At 46.4% G+C, this 18,652-nt stretch overlaps 1 protein-coding gene across 1 annotated transcript in view; it reads left to right on the top strand.

Annotated features, from left to right (window-relative positions):
* The window catches only part of TLL2 (tolloid like 2), a 97,002-nt gene that overhangs the window by 31,180 nt on the left and 47,170 nt on the right, over positions 1-18,652 (top strand). The window contains exon 2 of the mRNA XM_075154493.1: positions 2,493-2,603. Coding sequence (XP_075010594.1) covers positions 2,493-2,603 — 111 coding nt within the window. The remainder of the gene's footprint in view (positions 1-2,492; positions 2,604-18,652) is intronic.

The raw sequence follows: 18,652 nt of genomic DNA, 5'->3' as shown, positions 1-18,652 counted from the left end.
GGAGCCTTTGACAGCACAGGAGAAGTTGCAGTGCAGCATTCTCAGCCGGGACTTCCAGCGAGGAAAGTTGTTCAGCTGGTTCGTGGCTGTGATAAATCATGGTTCCCCTGGAACACGCTGGGACTGCAGAGAGCTGGAAGTAAATGCTAGGGAAATTCAGCTTTTGTAGTGGGCCATCTTTCAGGATGATGTATGACTTTGTAACAGAAAGAAATTCCTTTGCTAGGGCTGAGAGAAAACCCTTCCATTAGGAAGGAAGATGTAACAATTATGTTGATGTAAATCCATGTTGCAGGCTTGCCCTGGAAGCTCTGCTTTGGCATGGGCTACCTGAGAAACAAACTGTGTGGTACTAATGGAAGAGAGCCACGGAGAGCCCAAGGTGGTGGCAATTAGTTTGGGGCTGAAATGGGATGATAGGTTTGGCAGGAGGGTAGGGAATGGATATCTAGTTGGCCAGTATAGCAGTGACTTACCGAATGTGGCTGGGGAGGGAATCAGATGGCGTGGGATGCTGTTTGCACCTCTGCCCCTTGACTGCTACATTGTCCCGAGCAAATAGTTTCTCTGGATGGATAAAATGTCTTTTCTTCAAATTGCAGTCACAGGAGCATATGTCTCTGCTCTCTTCCACTGGCTATTCCCAATCAGCTTGGGATGTTTGGCCATGCTGGTAGACTTGTTAGCTGGTGGGGATCTGACACTATTTTAGATTCTACTCTGTTCATCGTGAGGGCTTGGATTGCCAAGCAGTTAGGGAGAGCCCGAGTTCTGTGTTTGTGTAGCAAACAGAGGCTCTCTCCTAGTTGTAATTTATGTCAGTCTGTGTATAGGTTTGTCTGCACTAACAATGGTCTCTCTGGAGCTGTTGCCGTATTTCTGTGCTCTGGGGTTTGGTAGCACTGTTAAGGAGACCCAACCTCTGCTGCGGCCAGGTAACCAGGGGGAGGTAGCTTTGTTCCAGGGAAAGGGGGAAACATCTGAGTCCCCCTGCGCTCATGCCAGAGCTTTGCTGCTCATAGCAGCTCTTGGCTGGGGCAGTTTGTGGTAGCTGGGATGTGCCCAGTAGCAGGCAAAGACTTCTTGCCGTTCCCGTGTCCCAGAACAGTGACATTGGCAAATGCTACTGTACCGACTGAGGTGCTGAGATGCAGAATTGAGGAGGCAAGTGCTGCATCAGAACCAGTGCCATGTTGTATCAGAAAAAACTGAGTTAGCCTTTCATAATTCAGTTGCCGCAGATCTGATTGCGGGTTTCTGATATTCGGGCAAAGGTCCATATTTCATTTGGTCTTGGCAGTAAAAGTGAGATGATCAGTAAAACCCATTGGTTTCTCAGGCCTAACGTACTTTGATCAGTGATGTTGCTAGTGTAGCAATGGGATGTTCCCCCCCGCCCCAAGTAATATAAATGTTGTTGACTTAACAAGAGAAGAAAAAATGATTCCATCAAATCTGGTCGCTGTTGCAGACAGCAGCTCAGTATTATTGCTCCTTGTCTGACTTACTGAGTTCTCTTGAACTGTACCACTGATTAATTTGCTCTGTGTTTTTTTTATTTTTCATCAACCTATGCAGGCTTCTCAGATGAGTTCTAACAGCTCTGTTTGTAACCTGTTTGTTATCCCTGAAAGATCTGTTCTGCTTGGTCAACTGCTTCATCGCCTGTGTTTATTTTGTTCAAATTACCAAAATGGTAACTACACTGCAGCATCAACTGGGTCAGGATACTCCCGGGGTATAATTTTTTCCACTCAAATGATTTCCAGTCTGTTTCTCTGAGCTGTGAATGTTGAGGTATCGGTTTGTTTACCTTATTTTCATGGCTTCTGGCTGAAACTCAAGGATTTTTACAAAACTAAAAACTCTGCAAACTTAGATCTGGGTAACTGATCCACAAAGGGACAAATAACCATCTCCACTGAAGTGGAAATAGTAGGCTGGCTCTCAGCTTGGATTTAGACCAATGCAGTGTGTCTGAGTGCTAACTATGTGTATGAGGTCCTGCAGGCTGACAACTGTAGCCTTTAGATATACGCTGCTGAGCTTGAGCGCTTCACGGCTGTCCTCCTGTCTTGTGCAAATTGTTAGCCTGGGGATGGTGCGGATGCAACATCTCAGTCGGGATCTGAGCTGCGACTTCACTAGCTCCTTCACACTAACTAGGGAAATGCCAGTGATTGTCCTTCATGTAGGCTTTAATGAAGAATGAACGCCACCACCTTATTGCCTGGTTGAGAGCCAGAGCTGTAACAATGAGTAATACAAGGAATCCCAGCTAATTGTCTCCCTTTGGTGGATCTGCACAGTGGCTTAATTTAAATGCTGTCACCTGGCCTCCACCGATGTCCACTCCGTCTGTACTTTTAAAACTGCTGCTGTGTATTACCTTTTTCTGTTCCATGGGGCCTTTTAGGTGCGATACGGGCCACATAGGAAATGTATTTTCTTTCCAAAATAAAACCTAAACTAATTGTAGTTTCTCTCTCCAGCTGCCTTTTGGGGAGATATCGCTTTAGATGAAGATGATCTGAAGCTGTTTCAAATAGACAGAACTGTTGACTTAACAAAGCACTCAGATGGCAACGCAAGACACACTTCAGGTAAGGGCAGCCCCGGGATGGCGATGCCTTCTTTCCCCTGGTTTTATCCTTAGGGAGGAAGGAGTTCCCTCTCACTCGTGATGCCTGCTCCCACAGCCAGGGAGGTGCATGCAGAGCTTAGTTGTGTGACTGAGGGTGGGATCCAACTCTGAGCTTTGTTAAATAACAAACGAATCGCATTTGATGTAGCCAATCCTATCTTGTCTGAGGGAGAAGATTTTCAAATTTACAGCACTGGTCTCTTTCCACGAGGAACTGTCTTTCTGCTAATTTGGAAGGAAATGTGTTTGAAATAGGAACACTCAGTTTGGCATTAGTTTTTGACTCTTATTGTCCTCCCCCCTTTTCATGCAATGTATGATCTTAAGGGAATAATGCATTTTCTCAGCTGAATACCTAGGTAAAACCCACTGCAGTCTTGCATACAGACTACCCTTGAAGTGACGTTATGATTGGAATAAGTTAACAATTGTGCTGATTTTCTGTAAAGCCAGTAGATAGGGAAACATATGCTAATGTTGCCCCCCTACACAGTTCTTACATAGGCTCAGTCTTCTGCCAGACCAGAGTTGTTTCTTGACTCAGTAGCTCTGACAGGACTCCAGCTCTAACAGTCTCTGAAACACTCTGCAACTGGTTTGGAGGACTCCCTGCAGTATTGTTGCCTCTGCTCTACTTTATGGTGGTAAGATAGAAATTGTTGGAAGTCTGAGCTCTGAGACACACCAGAGGGACTGGCATCAGAGCAGGTCAGGACAAACTTCTTTTTTGTCTCTGCTGGTATGCTGTTAGGTTAGCAAGTAGGATGAAAGGTTGGGTAGAGACAGAAATCACTGAAATCACATGTTCACCTGCCCCCTATGCATCTCAGTTCATACTGTATCATTCATAAGGACTGGTGGCTGGTTCTGTATCCTTGTGACTGCCTAGATTTAGTTGCACAGCATCTAAGCACTGTGTAGGTCCTGTTCTGAGGGTCAGTGCTCCAGCTTGCTGTTGGGATGAGTGCGAAAGATGTCACATCCATCTCCCAATACAGAGGCATGCTTTTGATGTTGATCTGATTAAACTCATGCAGATGCTGAAATTCTGGGCAGAGGAAGGCAGTCCAGTTCTTCAGATTACGGATTGTTCCCTGGAAATGCAATTATCCTGTGTTGTGGTGGCACTTAGCCCATTCATGTCATGTTTCGGGCTGTGGCACATTCTCAGGTGATAGGTGATTAGGAGTAGGTTGCCTACAGAGCAGAAGGTAAATCAGAAAATGAGCACTAAGTGGGACATTCATCTCTTCCACATTCCTTTGTCAGCTCCTGAAGTTAGACGAGGAGACTGCTGGGGAAGCAAAGCCAGACGCTGTTTGACTGTATTAGTTTGCTACGGTGGCTTTTTTAGTTGTCATATCTAGCACATTTCTTTCACTCAGCACTGGTGCCAGACCTGCACCATCTGGCAAACGAACTGAATTTTATAACCCACATCTATCATGTTAGTATCATGTAATGCAGGCGCTGGTCTCTTACAACCATGGCTCATGTTGTGTGGTTGGCCTAGTCTCTTCCTGGCACCTTTTATTGACTGAGGCAAAGCTGGTGCATCATACGATGCCTTGCACTAGGTGAATGGTGATGTCACGTCACTCACTTGGCCCTGTCCTCATCTCCGGCAGACTTCATGCGTCCCCCTGGCTTTCAGCCCCTGGAAGAGCAAGCTGATAAATGGGCAGCCCCTGACTGTCATGTTTTTCTGCAGAGCATGCACAGAGGGATCTCTGTTCACCTGCCTGCAAGGGGGCTCTCTAGAGGGGCAGGAGGGGTTGATTCTTCTCTCAGGGGACTTGCTTGACACTCATGTGAATTGTAAGAGGGTGGTCTACTTCAGCATGGTGGGGATTGGGACCCATTCTTCCCTGGGAGAAAATCTTGCGCTCTGCTTTTTTATTTCCAGTGGGAAGAATGCAACCTCTGTACAGAAACAGCCTAAGACCTTTTATAAATGGGACCCCTTGAATTATAACATTTCAGAGTTTCCTAAAGCTGTTAATCGGATTAGTTGTATAGTGGAGGAAGTACTTAATACGTATATACAGAGACACAGGCTCTTCGTATCTGGGAGCTGCAGTTCTGAACACGCTATTAGGCCAGGCATTCTTCTTCCCCTGTGTTGTTTCCTTGTCCCGAGAAAATGCTGTTTGGCTGGGAGGAGGGGTGAAAATTGTGCCATTTGACGCTGTTGGGCTGTTTGTAGGCATACACTCTTCCAGGTTGTGTGGAGCATCTGCAGCTGTCAGGCTCTGGAGGAAGAATGAGGTTCCCATGTTCTTATGGGTGACAGGGGACGTGGTTCTTCACTGATCCAACTGGAGATGATCTGTTTTAGTAAAAGCTCTACCTTGGTTCATGAGGGCTGAGACTGTCAGATGTTTAAAGCTTTCCCATTCCAACTCCTCCTCTTCACCTTCTTCCAGTCTCCTGTCTAGAAAGATACCTATGCCCTTCTCTAGGCCCTTGAGAGAGGGGCAGGGAATCTGATCTGAGGACAGCCTGGATTCTGCCACAGATCTCTGTGCTAAACTTAATTTCACAGCATGGATGTGCTCCAGGCTTGTTTTCTGCATTAATTTCCTACTTGCAGAAACGCCATAATTGCTGTTCAGGCCCTCAAAAGTTGTGAGCCTGCTTGAGAGCGGGATGCCTTTTATTTTGCTGAATCAGCAGTGCCCCTGGTTTGTTTCTGGGAGACTGGGATGCCTTGAAGTTCAGTGTTTCCAAGCATTTTTCTCAGCAAATATTGGAGCGAGTGTTTCATTCCCAAATAGCATTGTCCTCCTGGTGAAGTCACAGAGCAGGGTCATGGTTCCTTCCCTCTGAGGGATGTTGGCTGGCATCTCTCTGGCTCATGTGGGATTCACAGTTAGGGGTAGCTGTCTCCTTGGTACCCAACTCGGTACCTTGCTTCAGAGCTCCAGCAATGATGTCCCTCTTCGACTTTGTCTGGATGTCTCTGTTCGGTGTACCTGGATTATTTTGTGTGATAGTCACATATAGGGAATTGGTATTACACAGGGAATTGCATCACATCTGTTATGTACTTAAAGCCTTCTGGAGTGTGGAATATGAACTAATAGTCCTTACTCATGTGAGCAGTCTCCTTTGTTCCAAAGGAGCTTCCTTTCCAAGAATTTGTTAGGGAGAGCACAGGTTGAGCGGCTGAAAACTGCAGAAGGCTTTGCAATAGCATCTTGCATGCAAACATCGTTCTCCGATATGTTTATAGCAGTGGGGTTTTCTTCAGATCCTGTTAAGGGAAAGACAGGCATGATGGTGGTCTACAGCTAAGTGTAACCCATTTAATCCAAGCAGGTTTTAGGTGTCTGCATGTTGATCTATGACTTGGTTAAAACTCTGAGCTGTGGGTTAGTAGAGAGTATTTGCAAATAGTGCAGAGTAACTCTGAGTGAATGCCAGGAGACGTGGCCTTCTAAGAGGGCTCAGGACCACCAGCTAGTTAATTTCTCATCTGGACCCTTTCAGGATTTCCCTGAAGATTTATTCCAAAGTGCTTTCCTCCAACCCAATTTTAAATCATTCCAGTAATATGACATCTGTGCTCCTTTCCACAGGTGTCTCAACCTCAGCTCTGCTTTACCTGCAGCTTAGTTTTACTCTCATCACTGATCTGGTAAAAGAACTGTTTAAAGTTGCACAATTTGACCTTTCTTTGAGTTGAGATAAAATTTTTCTAATTTTCTAAACCAGGAAGAAAATGTTTGGTTTTTTCCCCACATTGGCTGCTCTCCTTTGAAGCTAGGTCCTAAGCTCAGGGAATTGCTTGTGTTCTTTTTGTTTGCTGCTTCTTGTATTATTAGGGATTCTGCGGGCCGAACTATGCCTTCCACATTAAGCATTAATGCTGCTATTACCATCTGTAATGCCACATTAAAAATCTGCCAAACAGGAAATTTCCTCCTCCCCCTTAAAAATGTTTTGCAGCTAGATAGGAGGAAAACCAGAAAGGGATGTTGTTAAAATGAAAGTGTTACTTTCCATTAAAATTGTTTAAGTTAGCTACCTCCCTCTCTCTGTTTCTGTGGTATAAAGTTTAGATGTCATGTTTACTATGAAAATCAATTGTTCTCGTGCAGTGGTGTTGAAATGGATACCCTTGGGATCTGGCCCTGCAGAGGTACAGGAATGGTTCAAAACGTAATGAAATGAATCTGGTACCTGGAGATCTGCCAGTGAGCGCTATCCTCAGCAAGCCCATGCTTCACCAACTCTCAATCACTTTGATGAAAGATTTTTTTCAAAGAGCTTATAGTTTTGAAAAGTTTCTCATAGTTTTTTTTTTTTTAACTTTAGTGAAAATATTTGCTTTTACAATATATTTTTAGTTTAGAAGAAACTTGAGACAAGGCTTTGGGGATTCAGGTGCTGCTGAGAACCCCCAGATGGCTTTGAAATATGGGGAAACAGGAAAGCCCACAGGCAGGCTGTGTAACTGCACAGTGTCACTTCTCTTTTGGACCCAAGTGAGTCCGCTGGTGCAAGGTGATTGCCTTTGCTTTATTGCTTTATCTGCTGAAGCATTCGCCACAGAGGAAGGAGGACTTTTCTTTTCTTGCCGTGCCCCGGGAGGGATGTGCCTATTTAATCCTAACGGGCTTAATTTAAGTCTTTTCAGGCATCTTAGGGATTAAGAGGACTTTTCTGATATATTACTTCTTTTCCTGATTTTTGTATCGTGGAGGCAGTTTCTAGTCCTGAAAGGCACCTCTGTGAGTGAGAAAGGCAAGTTTGTCTCTTCTGGTTTGGCACCAGCAGATCAGGAGACCCGGGAGCCTGGCTGCCCTCGCTGGCGCTGTGCTGTGCTGGACGTGCTGCTGAGGCACTGACTGCATCCCGCTGCCGCCAAGAATGCTTTTCAAGAACAGTCAAAACAGGTTTTCTTTGCCTCTGATCCTGAGAGGTTTTTAGGTTCATGGGTTGAAGGCCTCGATGAAGCTTTCACACTGCCACAAATGGTGGCAGGAAGGATTTACAGAGCATCTTTGCTGGCTAGAGTGAGTAATACTGCAGATAAGAGTGCAGCTGGGACAGGATATGTTTGATCCCAGGGTTTCTACTGAAATCAGAGGGGGACAGAGGCTGCCGTGAATAGCTGCAGGCCCTGGCAGCGAATTCATGCAAGTTATTCTCCGGCGAACGAGGCAGAGAAGAGTTCTGCATTAAACCTTCTTTTAATAAGAGCAGGGAGTTGGTTTGTTGGCACACGCCAGCTCCGCTGTTCTTGAGCATGCTGTGAAAATGCAGGCAGCTACTCCACTGCTTCAGCAGATCTGCACCAGGCCCGCATCTGCAGCAGGCTGCTTTGCTTTTTCTTGTTTTGGGATGCCTGTGGTCACCTTGTTTCATGGGACTCTTCCTGTTTCAGGACTGGCTCATAGCTTTTTTTGTAGCACGACAATTCAGGAATCACAGATTTAATTGCACTGTGCATAAACTGCTTTGGGGTATGGAGGCAAACCTTGAAGAGATCTGGAAAGGAGCAGAAGAACGTGCAGTCCTGCGTAAGTGCATGCCTGAAAGTCTGTGTGGTACAGGGCGGGTGACCACAGTGCTTTTCAAGTTACACAGCAGCTTTTCATTCAGGTGTGGTGGGCTGTCAGCCTCTGGAACGTGTTTCACTGTTCTTTGGTTACGTTCCTGAGGCCAGGGGTTGATTCGTATTTGAGCTGGGATTGCTTGCAGGGCAGGTTGCTGGAGTGCAGCTCTCCTGCTAAGAGCTGCTCTCTTTAGCCTCAGGCTGGAGAATAAGACTTCTCCTCCACTGGGATGCTTAAGGTGCTAGAAGCAGTCACGAGCAGGGCTTCTGCTGCTTCACCATCAGGAGAGATTGCTCAGTCTAGGGGCTGTGGCCAGTAGTAGTGCTGCACATTACTTCCAAGTCCTCTTTGATGCTGCTGATATATTTTTAGTGAAATTTAAGTTACTGCAAAACGCACTTCCAGAAGAATGCAGGGATTTTGGACCATGACTGACTGAGATTTGAGGGAAGATCTGATTTATGGATTTGAAGGAGAGATGGTTAAATTCAGCTGACTTGGCACGTGCGTGCCAAGCTCAGAGCTGGTTTTCCCTTGTAACTCATGTTTGGTGCTTTGCTGTAGTGGCACTTGGTCCAGGGTAGAAGGGGTGGACTTCAGCATTGCTGGATTCAGGGCTGCCTGGGGCCCAACCTTTAATTCATTTAGGCATAGAGTATATCTATGGGTTCTGCTAACTTAATCTGAGCTGTGTTGGTCGTAACTGGCAGGAGCAATTCAAATAACCATGTACGTGCTGTAACATAACCCACATCTGTGAACTCTCTACAGGGGTCTGCTCTTCCACTGGGAAATCTTTAGTGAAGGTTGCTTCCTCTTATGTGGGTAGAGGAACATCTTTGTTCCAAGAGACCTGTCTGAGGGCTCTGTCCATCTGTTTGCATACCTCCTTTCAGTTTTCCACGGCACGTGACGTGCGCTCTAGGGATGTCTCTGCAGTCCATGCAGTCTCTTAACAGGAAGCGGAGCCTCAGCCCCCTCTGCGGAAAGGTGGGTGCCAAATGCCTGATGCTTGGCCTGATGCTGAGGTTTGTTTAGCCTTGCCAAATGATTTTCCTATGACTAGCCCCAACGTTTACCGTTCTGAGTCCATTCAGTTAGGGGTTTTACCAGAGCAGACAACCGTGAAATGAATTTCCCGTAGTTCTGTAGTTTGCTAAGGCAAGGCAGGAGTTCCCCTTTGGAAGAATTGGGTAAGTCCTCTAGGGCTGACCGTGCTCTTGCTCACACTGCTTTTCTGAGTTACCCCCTTTCCCAATTCCACATTTCTGTGCAATAAGCCAGTGATCTTCTCTTTGCAGAAAAGCAGATGCTGTGTTTTTTCCTTCCAGCCCAGAGTTTTCCAATCCTAGTGCAACCTTCTCAGACTGCCTGATTTTCTCCAGCATAAAGATAACTGCCTAGAAAGCTCAAGACCCTTGGCTGTTGCTGATGAACCCTCTAATTACCCCTGTAGTTAAGGCTGTCCTGCTAGCAAATGCTAATCTTTAGGGTTGATATTTTCATTCCAGATGCTTTTCTTTTTTGATTCCTGAGTACCAACTTGAAGTCCTTTTTGGAAACTGTTGAGAGGTTCTGTTCTCTCTAGTTGCTGAGCTTAGGGATGCCCTTTTGCCAGTCACAGGAACAGAGTCTGCCACTCTGGTGCCTGACGGTAGGAGAGGAGAGGAGGTGATCAAGTCAAGGTGCCGAAGCGTGGGAGGTGTATATGTGCAAAGAGGACAGATCTCCCTTGCAAGGTTGGAGAAGCAGCCCTGAGTCACCCTGGTCCCTGGCTGCCAGGAGTGGGGAAGCCGGCTTGTCAGGCATGTCTGCCCGTTCTCGTCCTGCCGCGGGATGTGGTTTGTCTGGCAGTTGGCCAGTGCCTGCGGGGTGATCGCACAGGCTTCAGGCCTAGAGCCCTGGGGACGTGCTGCATGCCGTATGTGCTGGCCCATCCAGTGAGCTTCAGCTCAGTTCACAGGCATGGGTTCTGCTCTGGAGAGCTTTGCATCTTGCACTTCCAGAAGCGCAGCACAGGCCAGCTTTGTGCTTTCGGCTGGGCTGTTTAGCCCTTTCTGTACTGCTTGCTTCCAGTAAGGAAGAATTCCACTATTTGCTCAATGTCGGGGCACGAGAGAGCTGCAGAGCAACAGCTCCTTTGTACATGTGGGGGATTCTTCTGATTTCCTCGCTCCACAAGCTCCTGTATGTTGCACATTCAGCTCTCCTGCTTTAGAGATCCCCGGTCATCCTTGGGTCGCCCATAGCCGCTTCCCCCTTCCCGCAGTGCTGCTCTCCTCCCTCAGGAGGCAGTCTCACCTTGCCCCTGCCCGGGGAGGGTTCAGCGTGTTTGGCCATTTCTCCCTTCCTATATTCACTGAAGGGAGTTCGTTCTTCTCTTACTTGCCTCCTCAGGCCTCTCCCTTAGGTGATACCCACGGAGAGCTGTCTCACATGCTGACAAATGCTGTCTTACTGTTCCCTTATCCCTGCTTCCCAGTGTGGTTTTTGTGCCTACTTTTGCTGTGTTTTGTACAGTCCCGTGAAGTATGATGGGGGGGAGAGAGTGGTCCTTGAATGCTAGGTAACGTTTGAGTCAACATCAGATGTCCACTGCCTCCCTGGGCAGTGAGGGGCTGCTCGTGATGTGCCTGAGTGGCAACAGAAGGTGCTAGAGTCTTTACTCCACCCGTCCCACCAAAAGGTGTGCAGGCTCCGATTTTCTTTGGACTAGGGTCTTTCCAGTATGACATGTTGCTTCAAAACCAGTTGGGACCAGTGGGGCTTGCAGCGTTCCTTCACGCAGTGGGCTGTGGTGTTTCAAACTCGGCCTGTGACAAGTAGAGAAATGCTTCACTCACTGCAAGAGAAATAAAGTCTACTCCTCTTTCCCTTTTGCTTGTGATAAAGATCCTGCAGGGCAGGGTAAAGAGGGTCCCGAGCAATAGGTGAGGATATCATCTGGCCCTTGCCAGAGCACAGCCCGGATGACCCAGCCCTGCTACTTGCTCTGTGTTCCCCGTGGAGTAAGATGTATTTCTCCCTCTTGTCTAGGTTCCCGATGGCAGCTGGTCACATGCACCACAAAGTTTGTTTTGTAAATGCACCATTCCCTGAAATCAAGTTTTCTGGATGGTGGCCTCCCGCCTGTCAAAATAAGTGGTTTTATTTCTGCTGTGCAGCCAACATTCAGCCTTACATAGTTTTTCTTTCAGTGATTTTATGAGCTCTGCAATATTGCTCAAATTAATCCACACAAGCAATAAAGCCTTCTCCGTTGTAACAAAAATCCCCAGCTATTTCAAACTCTGCCACTTATTCATTCTTAGTGGAAACTTTGGTGGTGTTTATCCTGTGAGTCCAATTCGTATGCTGCTTTCAGAAATCAAGCAGGAAGGCAATAACTCAGTATCACTCTTGTCAAATCCCAGAAATTAATCAGCTTGGATTTTGTTAACGAGCAATTAACTTTCTTTAAGCACCCAAAGAAATCTGCAGAAACTATATAAGTTGACGCCATGGTCCAAGCTGCTTCCAAACAGCCTGTTTCTATAGCTCCTCCCTATTCAACGTGGTGCCACCATCAGCTTTGGGCATAGCTGCAGATTTGGGCATAGCTGCAGCAGAGTGGCTGCACAGGCAATGCTGCATCCCTGCTGCTCTCTGCTTGACTTTGCCTGTCTTTGACTCCCAGCCCCACCGCTTTCCCCATCCCCTAAGTTCTCTTTTGGGCACATCTCAAGCACCTGGAAGTTGGTGCTAGATGGCCTTATTAACCCTTTATGGACCTGGGGAGGTCACCATGTAGAGCATTTATAACATCTGATTTCTGTTTGCAACTGTCTTGCTCTCGATCGCTCTTAATTAAATTTTCTTTCGCTCTTATCTACAGCTGGTGTAACACACTGGGAGGCTGTTCCTTTTACTGATGCCAGAAGAGTCTGAATAGTCTTTTGTGTTTAAGTGGAGGTTATTAAATAGCTTTATATTAATTAACTGTGATGCAGGGAACACATGGGCAAATGTACTTGAGAGATCAGTTTATCCATATGGAAATTACATTGGAAGTTAAATCCATTACCCTAATTGTAAAATTTGACAGTATTTAGGCAATAACTGCGGAATTGCCTAAATCATGCATTTGTTTCAGAGCTGGGCAAATGCCTAATTTCCTTGAATACTTGCTCAAATGAAAAATTGAATTTCCCTCAACTGTGTAGGCTGCCTTGTCATTTCCGAGAGTGTTTTAGCAAATGAATTTGGAGGCAGAAACGGTCAGTGAAAGCGTAGGGTCTAACAAGCTCTGAGAGCAGTCGTTGCAGGGCGGTCACTCCGCGAGGCTGGCTTGGATGCCTTGACCCTCAGGCTCTCTCCTTTCAAGCAGGGATGTTGCTGTGCCCACAAAATAGAAGTTGCTTACCCTGTTCAGTGAAATAGCTGGCAGGTCTAAGAAACAATCGGTAGCCAAAATGGCTTGATGGATAATAGCAAACAGCAAATAAATTAGAAGAAGTTGTAAACCGCTTGTGGTTGATTGTGAAGAGAAAGGGGTTACATTTGTGGAAGAAATGTGTTCACTTCGAGCTGCTTGTTCAGGCCTAATTTGGAAAGAAGGCTGGCGTTTGTAGCTACAGCGGACAAAACAAACCCTTCGCTGCAGCTCCCCTTTTCAAATGGCAAGGACAAAGTATTTATTCAGCTGTCAAGTGGGGAAAGAAAGCAAATTAGTTTTAGGCTGAAATGCTGGACTGTGTTTGCTGCTGTAGTTCTGAGCCCAGATGGTGACTTGGACAGCCCTGGGGAACGGGTAACAAGTTTCTCCGGGGCAAAGATCAGAGGCAAAAGGAAATATTCAGATTATCTTGCTGTTCCACTTCCTAGAGCGGAGAAGATAGTGTGAGATGTATAAAGCTGTGTTGGAGAGGGGATTAGCCACTCTTCTTTTTGCAGTTGATGGTGTTGCTGAATCCTGGAGTCCGTCTGTGGCAGAGAGTGGGTTTGAGACCTGACTCCCCCACCGAACTGCAGCTCTCCCTGGGGTGGAGGGGCAGCTACTCTGCCAGCAGCTCTCAGTGGGCAGCTCTCTGCAGTGAGGAAAGCTGCTCTGCCACTTACCCCCCCAGCTCCACCGCGGCTTCTTTAATGACTGCAAATGATTCAGGCATCTGTTCGACCACGGGGCTGGAGGTGGCCTAAGGCTACCTGGCAGTGGCCGTGTTTGGCTTGTGCTCCCAAAGCTTTTCAAGCCCCACTTGCCCTGTTGTCTCGGTGCTGGCTCATGCCTCAGTTTCCCTGCTGTTGGCAGTCAGATTGGCGTGTCGTTTACACAAGCTGTGGTGGAGCTGGTAGGTAACCAAGCAGACAGGGTGTCTCGGCTATATCTACTTAGGGTGCTCAACTGTCTGTTAAACATGGTGCAGGCTCCTGCGGGATAAGAAAGCACCAAAAACTCTCCAAGAAGCTCCAGGATTGGGAGTGTCTGAATATCCAGGCAGAAAGCAAGCTGGAAGAAAGGTCTCTGTGCTGGCACCACACACTCCCCATGGAAGGAGTTTTAATTGCATTCAACCATAATTTAGCTTCCAGTGTAGTGTTTTCATTTTGAGTTAATTTTTATCCAGTATAAACAAGATAGGGGGAAAACAAAAGGATTAGGAAGGCTGAGTGGGAGGAGCAGTCTGGCCGGGCTGCGGAGAGCCCCGGGCTCTGACTGGGAGCCCGCAGCCGGACGGGGCAGGGGGATGCTGCAAGGCAGCGCAGGGAGCTGTGCGTGGCCATGCCCGAAGGGGCCCAGAGTAGAGCGAGCTGAAGCAATTAGACTGTGCAGGTCAGAGGGAAAGGCATGTTAGCAGAGGGGGGCCGGGAGGGTTCGTACTGCCTGCTAGAACAGTAATGGGTGAACCCAAGCCAGCTCTTGCAGTTTCCTTATCACCTGCAAGTTCTCCATTTTTCTTTCAAAGGAGAGACAGGGAAGGAGGAGAATTATTGTGAATCGAGAGGAATGTGATGGAGGGACAGACACCTGTTAGAAATGGATCTTGATCCATCAGATTGATGAGAAATCAAGTGCAAGGGGTAGGAGGGTAGTTGGTGCTACACATTACTGCTTTGATGTGCTGGGAGGGGAGAAGTGGCATACTCTGTGTGGGGACCTGGCCATACAGCAGGGACATGCACATGGCCAAAGTACTTGTGTACTCAGTTTAGCTTTTAATTTTCACTTGCCTCAGTAGAAGCACTGTAAGTCAGGGACTTGCAGGACTCTTTCTCACTGGAAGAAATCGGTGACATGACACAGGTTGTAGGTAACTTCTTTCTTTCTTTTCTCTCTCATCTGTCTGTCTTTTTACCCCAGGGAACAGAAGTGATTGTTACAGTCTGCAGGAAAAGGCCCTTCCAGTCTTCTCAGTCCTTCCTTGTCTCCAGAGAGCATTGCTCCCCTTCAGCATTGACTCTCAGTTGAAAGGTTGGTGGAGAGGTTGGGTCAGGTTGTCCCGTTTCTTGCAATACCTTCTTTAAAAAGAAGATGCATCGCACTATAAGAGGGATGCTGCCACTTCCAGAACAGCAGGGAGTGCCCAGGGAAAACACAGGGTGTTGGGGAACGGCGCTGTCTACACTTCTGCTCTGCCTGCCGTGCCACTGCAAACATGGATGGCCAGCAGAAGGGCTCGGTGCATTAAGTGCTTTGCAGCTCATGTTTGTGGCAACCCTGTGTTTGCTTAGCTGTGTTCACCTTTCTCTTTTGGTGAACTTCCCTGGGAGGCCATTGTCCTCACCCTGCACAAGCATTCGCAGAGCTGATGTGGAGATGACACATCTGCTTGTCAAGCCTCTGGACCCTGGGACTCTCCTGAGTTATTGCAGCTAGTCAGCTTACTCTGAATATGAAAAACAGATTCCTGCAGGGAATTTGGGGTTCGGAATTCTCCTCCTCTTTAATTTATTTTTCTTTAAGTAAATTAAGGGAACTTCAGCTATTCCATTGACAGGAAATGCTGAAGGATCTATCTCAAATAATTTGCTCAGATCTCCAGGGCCCGGGGGTTTATGAAAGGTTTTTGCTATAGACTCTCCACCAGCTCTGGGAAACATCTGTTCCGCATTCTGAATGCGTTTTCCCAGCAGAACTTGTTTTAATAAAATCATCACTTTCTCTGTGGTTAGAAAATCCAATGCAATAAAGTATTTTTTCTACACTAAAAAGTTCTTGACCACTGGTTAATGAGGAAGTTAAAAAGCAGCATGTAACACCAAGTTTGACTTATCCTGTTCTTCCAGAAGCTTCTCTGATGGTCATAATATGACAGAGTTCACCAGAACTGATGCTCTGAACAGTGACGAGTGTTTAATGTTACCTGCACTTCTTCGTTTTGTTGAAGCTTCATTGTAGCCTCTGTTTGAAATCCAGTCTAAGCTGTGACTGGAATGTGACTAGCATATATATATTGAATGAGACGATGAAAGTGAGGTGTTTTAAGGCATATGCAGGGGAGGTGAAATTGTTAATCATTTTTTAAATGTGTTTTATGACACTTTTTTCCCTTGGTTTTGTCCCAGCTTTGAAATGGCCTTTCCTCCACAATAAGACATATTAGAAAAAGTTTTGCTGCGGTTTGATCCACCTGAGACCAGATAATTATGTGTACAATCAAGTTATTCTCTGCTAAATCAGAAAAATAGGAGAACCTGGCAAAGTCCTCAGCGCTCACTGGGGACTCCTTTGTCCTCGATGAAGGTGATGAATGTAGTGGTGGTAGCTACCTTCCAAGTTCAGCTATGGAGCCCTTCCCCTGTGTGGACAGCAACCAGGGAAGGAAGAGGAAGATCCAGTGAACATGGAGAGGGTGTTCATTGGTCTGCGGAGGAAAAATTATCCTGGCCTGGAACTGCTCTGAAAGTGGGAGGTTTTGATTTTAATGGGAACTTTTACCCTTTGGAAAAAATGGAGATGTTGCAAGCTTCATCCCACCCGACTTCCCATGTAGGAACATTCTGTGTTCTCAAACTGCAATTTTTCAGACACCTACAATTCCTATTGGCAGTAGTTGCGTTTTAGACTAAAATTCTAGATAGGCGTAGTCTGAAAATGAAGCTTGACGTATTTTGGGGTAGACTGATGTTTCTCCTTTGCTTTCATGTGCGTAACTCGTCTGGCCCCAGAGTAGTATTTTCAGATAAAAGCTAGAAGGCAGGTGGCATTAAAATGTTTTAGAAATCAGCTGCCTCTCAAGCAGCTTTGAGGTCTTAGAGGGACTCAATAGGAGGGTGGCGGGTATTTCTAAGCCCACTACGTGTGTCCCGATTCACCAGCGAGCTGCTTAGCCGCCTAGCTTTCCTCTCCTTTTTTTAGATAAGAAGCCCCTCGTGGTTTGTAATCAAGTGGAAGCAAGCACAGAAGCTGTGTTTAGTAAGGGATCTGATTGCCCCCTCTTTGGTTGGTGGTTCAGACTACCTGGGCTTTTTTTTTTTTTTTTTAAAAAAAAAAAAAGGTAGAATATGCAGAACAATAAATACCTTCAACCCTAAGTTATATCTTGTAGAAGACAAATATATTACTGCTACTCCTAGTCCCACTCTCTCTTGTGGGAAGTATGGGTACTGAATGGAGTCTGGTTCCTGCTCTTTCCTCAGGTGACACATCTTTTATCCCGTGCTAGCGGTACAAGGGAACGGCAAGCAGTGTAGTTTTGATGGCATGCTTTGTGCGCGCTCTCTCTTAATATGTTGGTTTGTATTTTGGTTCCAGCTGAACAACTTGGACTTCTTTTAACAAAACTGGATTTTCATTTTCCGCTTCTGGAAAAGTGAGAGAAACTGCTTTCTCCCTAACGATGCCACAGCCTGCTGCTTTATGCTTTGCTGGACCCTTACCTACCACCTCAGGGTGCCTCTCTAGTTCCTGCAAACAATTTAGGCACCTGTTCTTCAGCTAGGGTTGCAAGCGTGATGGATTTTTCTCAGATTTATGGTGCATTTAAGCTACTGGACATTTCTTTCAGTCAGCCAAGCTCCCTTGGCAGCGCTGGTCTGTGGGAAACAGAAAAATGAGTTGTTGTACAAGTGCGCTGTAGGTAGAAGATGAAATATTCCCAGGCTGGGTGGAGAATCTCTTGTATGTTCTCTGCCAGGTCATGCACAGAAACTAGGTTACCTAGTTAGGGAGTCGAGCAGTGTCCTGCTGGGGTTATAGGTGTTAAGCAGGACAAATTTTAGGAAGGATTGAATCACAAAAATTGAGAGTTAAAAGAGCTTAGGACATCTAGTACAGCTCCATGCACGAAGGCGTGATCTAACAAATTCTGTATCATCCCTGGTTGTGGGAGAAGCAGGCAAAGCTTAAACAGTCAGGGTGGAGAAAGGTGATGGCTGGTCTGGCACAGCAGCAGGTGGGAAGTACTGAGGATGAAAGTGATCTTGGATGGCTTGTTAACTGCTGGATATACATTAAAAATCCTGTTTTGCTCATCTCACTATGGATTACCGTAAGCGGTAGACCAAGCCTGCCTTTTTATGACTGTATTGGCTTTCCACGGAGCATTGTGTCAAACTGAAAATCTGCATTCTCCTCTCAGTGTTTCTGATGATAATAGGCTTCAATACATAGGCAGGCATTTCGTGCTCTGGAGCAGTAACACTGGAATCTGCTCTGCTCTTGGAGGTGACAGAATAGTCCAACAGGGAGGTACAACTTCAGGAACATGTTGAGGGGGCAACAGGACCTGCATGTTGCCTGCAACCTATGTGCAGCTGCTTCCAGATGCAAGGTGCATTTCTTGGCTTCCTTATTTATTTATTATGGCACGTCAGTTACTTACCTTTGTTTTGCGAGGATCAGCCATTAGGTGTCTCTTGGGAAGAATCAGAAGAGAGGACTAAATGTCAAGTCGCTTTAATCTTTGGGATATGTTTATGTATCATAAGGATAGGAAATGCCTGAAAGCTCAAGTGAATCGGAACAGGATCTTCCAAAATTCTCATGTATGACTCAAAAACACCCTTGTGGGAGAGAAGAGTATGGGTGCTCCCTGTCGTACTAGTGAGATCAGTAGTGTTTGAAAATATCCGGTCTATCTGCACACCCATATCTGGCCTTTTTGTAATGCTCTCCCTTTTCATCGGCTGCAACGAGACAAAATATGCAAAGATGTTGTAGATTTCATTAGTCACACTAGTTTATTCAAACATCTCCTTTGCATAAGAAACCAAGGCTTGCACTGATCTCTGGGAAAGAATGTGCTCACAGCTTGGAAAAGCAGTCTGCGCAAATGGCACCGCAGCACGGCAGAGGTCAGCAGCTCGGGTGCAGGAGAGGGGGCCCGGCTGTAGGGTTTGGTGCCATCATTTGCAATTCAATCCCATACAGTTCCCTCTTAAGGGAACAATTCACTAAATGCAGAGTTGTTCTTTTTTCCTAATTCACCATATAATTCACCTCCCAAGTTCAATTAAGAAGCAATCT

Source organism: Calonectris borealis, chromosome 7 (assembly GCF_964195595.1).
Source record: "Calonectris borealis chromosome 7, bCalBor7.hap1.2, whole genome shotgun sequence".
Taxonomy (NCBI): domain Eukaryota; kingdom Metazoa; phylum Chordata; class Aves; order Procellariiformes; family Procellariidae; genus Calonectris; species Calonectris borealis.
This window is presented reverse-complemented; position numbering and strand designations above follow the sequence as displayed.